The 15,208-nt window shown below is 33.3% G+C and overlaps 1 protein-coding gene across 1 annotated transcript in view; it reads right to left on the bottom strand.

Moving 5' to 3' along the window:
- Positions 1–9,592: 9,592 nt before the first annotated feature.
- LOC106100321 (A disintegrin and metalloproteinase with thrombospondin motifs 7-like) overlaps positions 9,593–15,208 on the bottom strand; it is a 16,454-nt gene continuing 10,838 nt past the window's right edge. The window contains exons 10-13 of the mRNA XM_013279144.1: positions 15,145–15,202; positions 14,874–14,997; positions 14,118–14,293; positions 9,593–10,410 (exon numbers count right to left, since the gene is read on the bottom strand). Coding sequence (XP_013134598.1) covers positions 10,150–10,410; positions 14,118–14,293; positions 14,874–14,997; positions 15,145–15,202 — 619 coding nt within the window. The 3' untranslated portion in view covers positions 9,593–10,149. The remainder of the gene's footprint in view (positions 10,411–14,117; positions 14,294–14,873; positions 14,998–15,144; positions 15,203–15,208) is intronic.

The raw sequence follows: 15,208 nt of genomic DNA, 5'->3' as shown, positions 1-15,208 counted from the left end.
AAGATATAGTTCTATATTCGTTACATCTTTTCGCATTTGGCACTTTAGGTAGAGTAACAAAAACAGACTTAAGCCAATCCGATGGAATGTGGCCAGAGTTGTATATTGCATTGTACAATTTTACTAGTAATCCCAAATTGCTATATTCTAGTATTTTCAGTAACTCTACAGGTACTTTATCGGGACCAACAGATTTTCCTGATTTGGATGTTTTAATTGCATAAGATACCTCACTCGCAGTAATGGCTGGTCCTGAAAGCTCCATGTCACTAGGAGATAGCGGTTGCCTGTGGTCTGAAAAAAGGTTGTTAATGTAGGCTTGCCATATTTTCAGTTTCTCTTGCACTGACATAGCATATTGACCATTATCATCAATCAGAACATGGATATTTGTGGTTGGCTTATCACCGACTATGTTTTTTATTTTCTTATGCATGTTAAATAAATCGTATTTGATTGCAGCTTGTTCTAATTCTTCACATATCTCTGTTATCCACATTTCTTTAGCTTCTCTAACCTTTTTACGTATTTGTTTGTTTATCAGTTTATATTTAGAAGTTTCTGGAATACTCATTTATATTCATTAAAATCGATAAAACAAGGACCTTATTGATATAATAATCATTTTTCGTAGAATTTCGCTGGAATATCTATTTTCCATTCGCCTACAGTTAATGTCAGCCACTTCAAACGTGGCGCCGCGATAAGATGGTTCAGTAGGTATTTGTGACAGAAAACCCATGTTTGTTAAGGAGACTTCAGCAGAGGCAGAAGTAGGTACCGGACTAACACATCGTTAACGCACTTTAGTTGTTTCCATCCATTGGAAACTTCGTCGAAGGCACTTAGAAAGATTTTTTTATCTGAACTGAGACACTTCAAAGGTAAATTGTTGAAATCGTTTAATATATAAAATTCTTATTTCCTCTATTTGATTTTTAATGTAATTTATTAGAATGACACTAGTGAAAATGCAAAGATAATTTAAAGTTGATAGATTGAGGATGAATAACTTGGACATGTAAAAGCAATGGCTTACAACGTAACTAAGTTCACTAGTCTAATATAAAATGTGTCCTCGCTTTACAAAATATAATTTCTAGTTACATAATATCCGTTATGTAAACAAATCGTCGTGTAATGTAATTGGAGAAGTGCAGAGCATGCTATGTTTAGTATTATGCCGTTCTATACGTTTTGCTCACGTGTGTGTTTGTCAAGTGGATGTCATTTCTGCAATTCATAGAATATTTGAACTGATTTCACTTTTTCGGATCCAAGAAGACATTGTAAACTGTACTGCAATGAAATGACATATGGCGCTTATTCTTTAAATGATGAAAAGTACAAATTATTTTAAAGAAAACTGTATCTATGTAATAGATTTAATTTACTTCATATTTTGCTTTTAATTTCAATATAGATAAGTAAGAATCCTGAAAATAGTTCTTATAAACGAAACAAAGTACGTATACATACCTGCCCTCCTCGTTCGATTTTATTTGAATACTGTTAGATCTAAATTACCTTATGAGTTTCCAATAACAGTCATCAACGCAGCGGAAGCCTACCGTGTTAGGAAAACCTTCAAAAATTCTCTGGATATCCAGCCAAAGTAGATAAATAAAACTATTTAATTCAATGTAAGATATCTTATTGACATATTCATAATTATTTTCAATAAATTAGAAGTAACCCTACATGCTTTATTTTTCCTTTCTTAAGCCCTCTACAGTATTAACATTTCTAGAATATAGAATAATTAGTTGAACAATAGTGTACAAAGTAACCGAATTGTTACAACCTAATAAATTCAATATTGTCTATGCATTTCTGAGGCACGTTCTTAGGTTCATAAAATAACTGTAACTAATTTCTTATCGTCGAATTAACTTTTGTCTACGTTATAGTATGCTTTTACTTTTTTAATTTATTTACAAAAATCTTTGAAAAACCGGCGAAAATAAATGTCATACAAGCAATACATAATACTAAATTTGAAATCTATTGAGTGTCAACTTTCAATAGTGTTCGATAAATCCATATATTGAACAATAGGAACTTGCAAATAAAAGTAGAAGATGAAAGAATCGAGTGCAGTGCATTAGAACCGTGCAAAATGAAAATCCATGATCTCCATTGGTTAATTTAAATAAATAGATTTGAAAAACACGAAAATCGTGCCGCAGTGCCTGTGACATTGAGGTGAAACACATTACTTATATAAATAGTGGAAAACATAATGCTATCTCGTATTTAAAGCGATATTTTACAACATAAGAAAACAAGAATTTACTATTTTTCTGCTACGAAACTAATACAACATCGAACGCTACTGAGTGTGGGATTGTCTTGATTGTTGATGTCATATTTTATAGTTAATTATTTTTTTATATATATCGGCTTGAGCTAGCACGATATCAGAATTACTACTACTCGAGATCACATGTGGGCGGCCACGAGTAAAGTCGGATTCAAGGAATACATTCACAATACTTCTCAGTCATGATATCATCGATCTACCAAGCTCATATCGTTCAAACAATGTTCTCGCAACGATCCCTATTTTCAGAATGATCTAAGTTCTCTCGAAAGTTGCTTGGCGGCGCTCGTATTCTAAGTATGACTTAAATTCAAATTAATTTCTTCTGATTGCGATATATAAATACATATGTTAAAAACAATAATGAAATAAAAAAGAATTACATTTGTAGTAACTGTTTGATAGGTACGAATCATAACAAACGTTGATTGCATAGTGATATAATAGTATGTGTTGACAATAGGCCACGTGTGTTCGTGTCTTTGAAATGTGTTTAACGATTATGCGAGCACATATTATGGTAAGGAAACAGCGCATGCGTATTGTGCACCGAATACCGCGCTAACTAAACTTCTATTACATACACTATTGTTATATTCACCTCTAATATACATGTTATGTATTGTACATAGTATTTCATATTACGATTTACAAGGTTATTAACTAATTTCTAGTAAAAAAACTTTTTGATTACCAATTTGTCTGTATTTGGACTGAAATTATATATAGTATTGTCAGTTATCATTTGTCATGGCAAAAGTTAAAACATGTTTATAAAAAAAAGAAAAAAGAATTAGATAAGTGTATAAAAAATGAAGAAATTCCAGGAATTACTTAACACTAGTACAAATACTCGGTACAAGTATAAAAATATCTAGTATCTAGTACCATATTTACGTCTTAGTCTTACGTTTCGTGCCCTAAAATAAACGAATATTTTTTTGCACAAATTGCATTAATGACTGTTTTGGCGCATGTAAATATGTTAAGGTGCAAGCACTTTTTATTTTTAGACCGTCGACTATAAGGAGGTCAGTACTTTAATGTTTTCATTCGAGAAATTTAAAAATCTGTTGAGCTTCAAAGATGCAGGCTATACGTTTTAAAGTAAATCGCAATCGATTTTGTTTTTTTAAATGAATTTCGGCCTTTTTATATTAAAGTATCTGTCAAAGTTAAATAGACTCTGAGAGGAATAGTTTGTTTTCATGTAAATAAACTACTGTATATGTATTGCCTTATATAATAGTTAAATATCATAAAGTTTATGTAATAAAGCCATGTAAACAGTTTAGAATCCTTAGTTGTGATGGAAAAAACGAGATCCAATCTGATACAATCTGCTTAAGGTCACGGAGTAGCAATGTAACTGATGATTGTTTACTTTTTATCAAAATGGCAAAAAGTGTAATTCAAGGAACTACACTCGCAATTTTTTTATGCCTCAAACGACAAACTGCGCTTTTATTTGCAAAGTTCCCATTGGAATATGAATATTTATTTATGTCATGTATTTTAAAACAAAGACTGCAGTTAATTACAGACCTCACATTGACCTTACTTACATCACATTGAAATCTTACTTCTTACTAATTATTAATATTATAAATGTGAAAGTATAGATGGATGGATGTTTGTTAGTGTTTTTATCCTAAACTGCTAAACGGATCTCGACCTTCGGCAAAGATGTAGAAGATACTCTGAAATAACACAGTAATTTTTTTTTCACGCGGACAGAGTCGCGGGCGAAAGCTAGTTTTAAAATAAAAAGGTGTTGGTTTATATTAGAGAATTCGTTTCGATTAAAGTTAAATTATACATTTAGAAGTTGAATTAAGTTTGCGTGTCTCTTCTTAAGCGCCTTTAAAAATAACATAGCTATATAAAAATACCAAGACCATAGAAATAAGAGGATTTGTTTATTTTTATTTTGCGCCATAATTGAAGATTGATTCGTTTATCGAAAAGAAATATACATCTGTATTGTATTGTCCTCATCACATAGTTATTAAAAATTCAAATTTTTAAGTACTACAAGTTGTTCAGTATAAGGAAACTGAAGGCTGATACGATATTACAATATCTTTCCCCGTACAGTCGAGAAATTGTCTTCGTTGAATTATTAAATGGGTAAATCCATGTTTATGTCATGGCCATATTTTATGCTGATTATTTTAACATTTTCTTTAATGAATTATGTTGTAATTAATACGAAGCCAGAAAGTTGTACCAGGGTCTAATGATTGTCTACTATTGTGGGTTACGGGCTTTGATGCACTGCTACATTATAAAGGCGATGTTTGTAACTAATAAACTCAAAACATTATTAAACCTATTTCATTTTTTTTTACAGTTAAAAGGCTGCATTATCTCTCTGTATTATAGACTATATTTAATATTATTATAACATTTTTTAAAGTAAACATCAACACATGCGAAACAGGGACTAGTCGCTAGTTTTTATTTAATCACCTAAAACTTAGTAACTTCCACGTTTACAATTGAAATGTCTTATTTGTTGTAAATTAGTTCCACTTCCTTAATTATATAGTAAATCATTATAACGGAGAATAATAAATACCTTATCTAGTCTGCGGAAGTGGAAATGAGAAACAGTGTCCACACGTTAGTACCAAACCGGTCTTGGGGTCCAATCGTTCTAAACGATGAAGATTTTTTGAACTCTAACGGAAAATAAAATGATCGCAAACACAGAGGCTATTCAAAATGTAATATATCAAAGGTTTTTTTGCACTTTTTTTGAATTTCCTTGGACAAAGATAACGGTACTTCCCTATGTTAAAAAACAAGGTAAACAATCATATTACCGCTTCACGATTAAAAAGACCTGAAAGAAGATCAAGATGCAAACATCTAAGTATTTGGACCATATTTATTCAAATTTTGTTACTCTTAAAAACCGATTTCCTAGCTACAAAACTTTTTATAAAGTAAAGTAAGTAACCATAGCAATAACCTGCTTGAAGGAAATCTTGAGGCGGTTAGCCGGCACATATACTAGTAGCATGTAAAGAACAGACATGAACTGTCGAAGTTGTTCAGCAGTGAACCAAGTTGCAGTGATTAGATAACTTTGTAGTACACCGCATGGTAAGGTAACGCCGTATTCATCAGATAATGGGAAAATGTTTCATAGCGACCACGAATACGTCGTGAAAATACATTGTTGTGGTTATTTCAAATGTTAATAACTTGTTACTAAGACTGTCTAGTCGAAACTTGTATTTCCATATTAATTAACAAAGTACAAGTAATACTTTTTTTCGATTTTTCGAATTTTCATATGTACGAGTACATAATTTACCCGACGTTCTTACGGTGAAGGAAAACTTCGTGATGCAACCTGCACATATCGGCGAAGAAATTCAAAGGTATGTGTGAAGTCAACCAACCTGCAATTGGCCAGCGTGGTTGACTATGGCCTAGTTACCGCTTAATAGGGTAGGCTCCGAGCTCCTCGGTGGGGACGTATAGTGAGCTGATGATGATGATGATGTAGTTAGTATTCGATAAACCGTTTATTAAATAAAACTTTAGTGAATTAATTTTAGGTAACATTTAGTAAAATGTTGTATAAAAGTGTGTCATAATAGAATTAAAATAAAGGAAACATCTTTCTCTGTCATCTCAAATCTCCAGAGTAAAAATACCAAACTTTAAACGCAACTTCCCATAAAACATACATTTTGAGTTAAATATTTTTATAAATAAAGGTGCGATTCTGATCTAAATTAACACAAGAATCACGTATTCGTGTTATCAAGACAATTTATTATGATAATAAATAACATCGAAAAACATAAGTTACCCACAAGTACAATAATGTTGACCCAGTCTTAGACAACACAATTCAACTGCTTTTTATTTATTAAGTAGTATAAATCTGCACAGGTAATTAAAATATCAATCTAAAGAAAAAACAACTGAATCTTCACTTATTTTGTTCTAAAATCAAGTTCTTAATTTGTTCACATTCATTTTCATGTTACATTCGAAATTCTTGTAAAACGAAAACGGTATCTGTTTTATAAACTGTTTGCTTTTTGTTCATCGAAATTGAAGTTATATATTCGTATTTGTACGAACGGATAAAAATAAAATTCAAGGGGATCGTCGATCTACATCGAAACCAATTATATAAATAAAATAAGGGAGCCGGCGATCTACGATCGAAATAAAAATAAGAACCAAGGTAATGATGTCTAAAATAAAAATGTAAAGTAAAATGTTCAAAATATATGAATCAATTTTTAATTTGGCGATATTTATATTCTGTAAATAATACAAAATAACAAACAAAAACAAGGTTTGACTATTACGGTTCTTTGACCGACTTCCCAAAATAAGGAGGTACTCAATTCGTCTATGTGTTTTTTTTAGGATTTACTTCTGTATCTGAAATCGTAAGTAAACTGTTAATCCGTAAAGTTTTAAAAGTCTTACAGATGTAATAAACATCTCGACTTTTGGCAGATCTACAACAATCAAATGAATAAGGAATTATAAAGATCGGTGTATATGTACCGCATTTACCAGATAATATACGTCTGTCAAACATCTTTATTTTAAACAATTCTTGGAAATATTTCTATTTTTTCTTCTTCAGCAACAGTACTCACGTTTTCCATTTTTAAAATTCGCCATTTTTCTTTTATTTGTTTACTTATATCTATTTTTATCTACTTGAGGAGAAACTCTTATGGAACAAGATGTGTTGTTTGAGAGTTTTCGATAAAACGTTAATAGTCCTCAGCAATGAAATGGTGATTTAATTTTTTTTTGTCCTTTTGTTATGTCACTTATTCATCACTTATTGCCATTTAATTAATTCTGCAGAATCTTTTCAATAAATCAATGTACGTGAAGATGTCACCTACCTTCTTAATATTTCTCAGGCGTAGACTTAACGACTTTAATTCTTAAAAACACGTGCGTCAGTTACGCGTTGCCATCTACAATTTATTGAAATTTTAAATAACTAATGTTATGCGAATTCATTTAACATAAACTACGATACTGTTTAAATAAAATCTTTGCGTGGAAATCAATGTACACAATGTGACAGCGGCTGAAGATGAATAGCTTTACGTTCCTCACGTCTGCGAGGGACGAATAACAATACAAAACTTTATATCTTTACCATGTGTTTTATTGCCTTCGATAAAAACAAATCACATGGACGTAATCCAGTCAAAATTACTCATAAGTTAACTATCGTTCAATCGGCACTAATATTATTAAGAGGAAAGATTTGTAGTTTTGTATGCTTTGAAGTAACTCAAAAACTACTGGTAGGATTTCTAAGACTCTTTTACCATTATAAAGCTACGTTATCTTTAAGTCACATAGGCTATATTTTTTTTACTATTTTTTTGATATCACGCGGACGAATTCGCGAGCAATAGTCAGTATTTTATCTGATACTATTGTTGGAGGTATTTTGAAAATATTCGTTTTATTTTTAATATAAACAGAAAGTACTGCAAAATACTTGCATAAAGATTCTGTTGCAACAATTCCTGGCAACGCATCAATTCGAAGTGCGTTAATGCATTTTACAACTTTGTTATGAGTTCACGTTCACGTTGGATTCAAGTATTTAGGGCATTATGTCCAAAAATAATTGTGTTTTGAATGTTATACGGATTTTCTTTATTTAAAATTAAGAGTACTTTCTTTATATTTGTTGACAAAGACTACTTACAATTTTTATTTTAACCTACATACATGTTTGAATTAAATTTCCAGTCTAAATCAAGGTGACAAAGAAAGGATGTACCTTTGTTACCCATGTTAAGTTAATTAAAGACGTGTAGCTCACCATCAGTGTTAAAACACTTAGTCACTTTATTGTTCTGTATAAAGTGCGTAACAACGACGGTCAAGGATGGCTGGTAGTGCGCAGGCGCAGCGCCGCTCGCCTCAGGAATTTACACACAATACACCAAGCTGTCCTTGGAAATGAAAATATACGACAGTCGCTTCATTTATGTTTGAGAAACATTTTAAAATAAATGAGATATTGTAATTTTATAACGAACTAGCTTTTGCCCGCGACTCAGTCCGCGTGAAATTTAAAAATAATAAGAAAAGAAATGAAAAAATATAGCCTATGATACTCTCAGATAAATTACCTTTCTAACGATGAAATAATTTTAAAAATTTTCCCAGTAGTTATTGAACTTATTCATTACAATCAAACAAACAAAGTTTTCTTCTTTATAACATTAGTATAAATAATGTAAATATTTTATTCTTTAGCATTTGAAAGTCAACAGATCATAAATGTGACTAGGATTAAAAATATTGTTTAGGATAGAATAAAAATATAAAAAAATGCTAAAACAAAAAAGGTTTGGTACCTTTTAAGTCTGAGACCAATGCCACTTTAAAAGTGCTTAAAACGATTATTAGTAGTTTCTCAATTATAATGCAAGATGTTCCAATAATCATTATATTCCAAAGGCGTGGTCGCTAAGATTTTCCTTTCTATCATATGTTATCGCATCTACAAATGCATTGGACTAGCAATTACCAGTTGACGCTTATTCTTCGTGTAACTTTGATAACCTTTTGCCCGCCTTTCCTACATGTATTGATTATTTTATCACTAAACGCGAGCTATCCATTTATTTCCGATGTAAACATTTATATCAACGGAATAACATCATCATAATCATCATCTCCCCTGTCTTATCCTACTCAAGTAGGGTCGGCGCACCGGGTTTTCGTCCTCCAAAGCACTCTATCATCCGTCATCTCAGTCATCACTCCCTTCTTGATCATGTCACCTTTCACGCATTCCAATAACAGCTTGTCTATGTTTTTTCTAAGGCAATCATTTATTTTAAGATTTTTTATCTACATGTAGGTTTAAATTTAAGTTAATTCGCTTGTTTAAATATGATATGAGAGCACCAAAACTTCCTTATTAAGGTTCATTAGCATTGTGAATGTTATCTATCAGATGTTGTTATAACAAAGGGTGCTTGTAAATTAATTGATACATGTTCAGTATACTTTACTAAGCACTAAAACAAACGCGCAACGAATAAAAACGACAACTAAAGCTGTGCACACATAAGAGTTATTTGAACAAGATTATTGAGCCGTAATTTATGAAGATGGAAATACCATTTTATTTATTAAATTCTAGTCTGTTCTCAATCCATTCCTGAATATTGGTCTCTTCTCGTTCCTCATGTAAAAAATATTGTAGGCATATTAAAGTTTAAATAAAAGCGTATCTTGACAGTGGTAAAAAGTATAATTTGAACTTGTATTATTTTTACTTATCACAAAATTAAAAAACACATTTCAGTTTGCATGATTTCGTCTCACCTTTGGCGATCTCATCTTTTTTATCGATAAAAAACTTATAAAATAGTGGGTATTCAAAGAAAAAATTAAGATAGATAATAAAACCTTTACAATAAGACTAGCATCTCTTTTCCTTCCTAAATTACCTAATTGTTACAAACTTAATCAAATAAATGCATTGTTTTCGATCTAGTTGAAAAAAAGTTGACCTTAGAAAAACCACTAACGAAAACTAAACTTACTATTAATTAATACTGAAAAATACCTTAGCTTAATAAATGCGTGTTTGATCATATCAAACGTACGTAAATGTACATACACTTACTATATAGTTACCATTGTACCTTATGTACTCGCTTAATCGTAAATCTAAAGATTTATGGGTTACTAAGGACTCGTACGTGATCTGACTAACTTAAATACATTAACAAACCGACATTATAATGAGGATATTAATACGTTTGGCAAGACAAATGTACCATACATTAAGTTTCAACGTAAACGGACTCAGTTTGATTATTTAATTCAATATAATCAACAACTTCCCAGTTGTTTTCGGGTTCTTCTTGCAACTGTGGTGGTAATGCTGCACGCGCTAGGGGCGTCCCGGCCTCATCCAAAGTGTGGTAAGCGCGCAAAGCTGCCTCCTGGTCGTCGTCAAAGGATCTCGCCCGAGCATTGAATGGACCGCCGATATCTTGACTCGGTAAATCCCAAACGTGCCATTGCGGTGTCATCTTGAAATTCTGTTAAGTACACAAATAAAGTATATGTCATTTGATATCAGTTTTGGAAGGCAAAGGGGCATAGATCAGTGAATCACACAGTGTCACATAATCTTGTTAACACCCACAAGTGCTAAAAAAGGGGGGCCCATGGAAATTTCGTCCAGGATGTTAGTACAGCTAAAACCTCTACTGGTTTTAATACTTTCGTATAGTATAGCTATAGTCGAGTATCGTCTACATCTGATCATTATTTCGATGACAGACTATTAACTTGGTACGTGCTTATTATTTTTATTAAGGACACAATTGCAGAAAATACTTGTTTGTAGTGGTATATTATGTCAAATTGCATGTCTACATAATATATGAGGTAAAGAGCTAGTCATACTTTTATGTAACAAAACGTAAACAGTATATGTAATTTAAAGAAAATAGAATGATAGAGGTGAAGCGCAAGTTGTGTGATTTTATAAACTCTGACAACCATGTTTATGACGTGGAGCGGAGTACTTAATAGATACAAGATAATAGGAACGTAAGCACTATAAGTACACTTTACAAGTGGCAATTGATAATATATTAATAGATCAGTATTTGCAAGTTACAAATGCCATTTATTAATAGTGAAAGTTAATAAATTGTACTTATATAAGTACTAGCTTTCGCCTGTGATTCCGTTCGCGTAGAATAATAAAAAACTAAGTAGCCTATGTCTTCTTCCAGGCCATCAAAATTTATGACTTTTATAAATTTTCTCATTTATAATATTAGTAAGAAGTAAGATGTATATAAAATACTAACTGTTGCTTGCGACTTCGCTCGCGGGAAATTAAATATAGCCTATGTCACTCAGAGATAAATTTCCTTTCCAATGGTGAAAGAATTTTTAAAATCGGCCCATTAGTTTTTGAGTTATTCCAATACATATAAAAATACAAATCTTTCCTTTTTATAATATTAGTACAGATTACATCAATAAATTTTGATTACATTTCGTATATCAAGTTCGTATATATTTACCATTTAATTAATGAAACGTTTGCATGTTATGTAATTGAAGAGAGGAAATAAAATGTTATAGAGTGTGTACGAACTACTTCCAGTTTCCATGTACGGTGCACGAGTGTCATTGGAGCCTTGACAGTAACCACAGAGTATGCGATCCTCCGGCCGGCGTCAAGCGTCCTTGTCGACTTCCGACGACGACGCACTGACATTTCCGCCAGCTTAAGTTATTACTAAAGTTAAAACTTTAATTGCGTTAAAGTCGATAACCCTATAGGAAGGTAAACGAGACAAGTTTGAAATAAACGTTCGTAATTATTTTTAAATATTTGAAAAGCCATGATTTGTCATTAACTCGCCCCTCTCTGTCTGTCTCAAAGCGTAAACAAAACTTTGTATCAAAACGGCATTTCACGTCTGTCAACGGACTAATTATTCGCGTTGAACTCTTTTCTATTTGATATTTCGAAGAATCATTTTTCGTTTTTTTTTTTATTCAAAACCGCACGTTCGAGGTAAGTAAATCAGATTATTATTATTTTTATTTACATTAACATTAACACTTTACTATAAATGTGTATAATTTTAAATCTTCTAGGTTTATTACTTTTCATTACGAAATACATAAATTACTCTACATTTGTAAAATTCATCTGAAATAGATCGAGAGTTCTTTGAGGAAGTTTTAAAGTTATATAATCAAGGAAAGTACGTAGTCACGATTCTTATTCGTCAAACTGACACGATAAATGTCCAATATTCTTTGATCACGACGCTAATACTTAGCACTCTACGTCACAACACGACAATAATTTATCACGGTCCAATTTAAACGTCCTGATAAATAATGACAAATTGGCGGATAACACCGGCAAACGGCAGAGATCGGCAAATAATTACGACAGCGCCGGTGACGCACGGACAGAAGCCATAAAACAGCCGCGGCGCTGTTTGACGGACAAACAGACGATAATCGGTCTTGTTGTTCAACGATTTACCGTTGAGTACCCACTTCTAACCTTAATATAAACAATATGATCTTCCTTGGAAATAAAAAATGTAATCAAAAAATGATTCCGAACATATTTAAAAAAAGTTATAACCACAACCGTAAAATATGAGGTATCATGCGTTAGGATGGTCACTGAATTAATTTAAGGCTCGAAGTTTATCCTTTTGATTCGTTTTTTATTATAATATAAGATGGCAAACGAGGAAGCGGCCACCTGAATCCACCGAAGTGGAAAGCGACCGCTGCCCATAAATATCCGCAATCGCAGATGCGTTGCCTACCCTTAATTAATAGAGGAAGAGACGCACATAAGATATTTCCCCTTCCTATGCGTCTCCTCTACCGTCAAATCCAATTTTCCTTCCCATCCTTTCCTCTTAAGAAAAGGGTGGTAAGGTAAAGGGACTAAAATTAGGCATTCGGCACCACACTCATCAGACAAAACGCGGAATTGCTTCCATTTCATGCCTGTTTTCTGTGTGGTTGTGGTATTACACCGGGCGAGCCGGCCCATTCGTGCGAAGATTTTATAGCGGTCTCTACCACTGTTAAACTAATAACCACTGTTGCTTCACTATCGTTTATATTACTAATAGTTTTCGCGACTTTGTGGTCTTTACGTTAAAACTCTAACAAACATCCATCCTTCCAAACTTTCCCATTCATGATATTGGTAAAAATCTTGCAACAGCCTGTATCAATTTCATAAGACTGAAAAAATCCCGAAATTAGGTAAAAATTGAAAACGCTTTAGATGATATCCATATGGTCCACATGCAAATTGCACGTGTCCACCAGAAAACAAGATAACAAAAATGCGGACAGATTTAAGGCATCATTAGGTTTAGCTTGTTTTAGTTAAGATAACGGATGATTAGTACAAGACGTTACAATAAAGGTTCATGCACAGTAAAGCGCAGATTTTTTTTTGGAAATATATTCGCTTACCCTATTTGCATTTTTTATAATTTGATAAATGACCGACAAGAACCTAGATTTTTGTAAATAATTTTCAATCATGATAAGGCGATTTATGCCCTGTGTGTGATCCCGATAAACTTATTTGATACTTGTTAGAGTCATTGATATCCAAATGACACTGTAAACGCATCTAACCTTTTGAAGCTTTATTCGTATTTTTTCTATTTTAACATATTTAAGAAGTGTACTTTCATTGTAAATGTGACCTTATGTTTTTTCAACTATAGCCGTCGCTAGTCTGTGTGAGCCCTTAGAGAATACCGTGTTATCTATCTGCAGTAGTGTTTATGGCCCCGGTGATTGAATAGAGCACGTGAGCTGACGTGTGGATGTCGAACAACAATAGGATTAGGGGCTATTTGATGGCAAAACACGCCGCACAGCCGCCTACGACTCTCAATCCGTCTCATTAATTGTGGCATTCACTGATAACATGTTATGCGGCCTTACCCGTAACCTTTCTATGCGTTACGTAAACTAAATCACTACTACTTTGAATTCTCCAATTTTTTTCCTAGGAAAAAAAATTAACCCCACTGGTAAAAATATTCACGAGGCCCGAAGGAATTTGATCGTTTTAGGTTCTAATCTTGAAGAAGTTTCATGGTGATGTAAAACCTAATCATATATGAAAACAAAAATTAAAACATGAAAAAAGTTAGTTCCATAAATAAATTCAAGAGTTTGATTCTAAAATAATTCCGAACTATTTCAATAAGGTACTTACCTCAGGCAAGCAGTGGTGTTGTTGGCAGAAGTAGTCATTGCCGCCATCGTTGTGACACCAGGTGCCGTCCGGGAAGTAAGGGTCGAGTCCGGCCGCGTTCAGCTCGACGCGCGGCGCGTAGAACCCGCCGCCCGCCGCGCGCCGGCAGAAGATCGCGCACCCCATCCACATGCGAGCTGCAAACAACTTTATATCCTCAATATCATTGAAAAGGGTACAAATTTTCGGTTTTTCCGTCCAAATATGACGTAAAGGCCTTTAAGAAAAGATTAAATGGGTATTTACTAGGGTAGCGCGTACCATCTTTTGACCACATATTCACTCAGAAGGTGAGATCACTCTTCAGAAGGTGGGATCGTGGTCGAGCGCTAACTTAAAAAACATAAAATAATTAATATACATAGTAAAGACTACGAAGCCTCTGTGCTTTGTCACTTTAAACTGTGTCATTAGAGATGCTTCATCAAAACAAACTGTGACAAGTCATTACAAGAAGTTCACTCACTTTAACGACGGTGACGCGTATATGCGGTGTACAGTCAGCTACATAAATATGTGCACTTGCAAATCTTCAAAAATTTGTATAACTACAAATATTTGTATAACTACTGGTTTCAAAAATATTAATGCACCAATCCATCATTTTTTTTAAACCGAAGCCGTATACAATTATCTAAAATTTTGTAGATTACATATTTATGCAGCTGATTGTACAGTAGTTGCCATATATTATAAAATACTGTGTGTGCAACTAACACTGGTCGTGCGGCGCCTGCAGGCCGCCGCCGCGCGCGTCCAGCGCGGGCAGCCGCGCCGCGTACTCGCCGCAGCGCCGCGCCGCGTACTCGTTCGCACTCACACGCCGCTTCTTGCCGCACACCTGGACATTACATTTTTTCAATTTATGCTTTACATTCATTCTATTTATGCTTACTATTATGATTCTTGCCAAGAAAAAGGAGGATAGCTATTGTGATATATTTCTATTTTCTTAATTTCAGATAAATCTGTATATAATTGTTTAAACCTTAGTATCATCGCAGAGCGTGACTTCGTATGCGGCGCCCTCGCAGACAGCGCCCGTGCTGCAG

Source organism: Papilio polytes, unplaced genomic scaffold, assembly GCF_000836215.1.
Source record: "Papilio polytes unplaced genomic scaffold, Ppol_1.0 DF824047.1, whole genome shotgun sequence".
Lineage (NCBI taxonomy): Eukaryota > Metazoa > Arthropoda > Insecta > Lepidoptera > Papilionidae > Papilio > Papilio polytes.
Note: the sequence above shows the minus strand (reverse complement) of the source record. Positions and strands in the feature narration are given on the sequence as shown.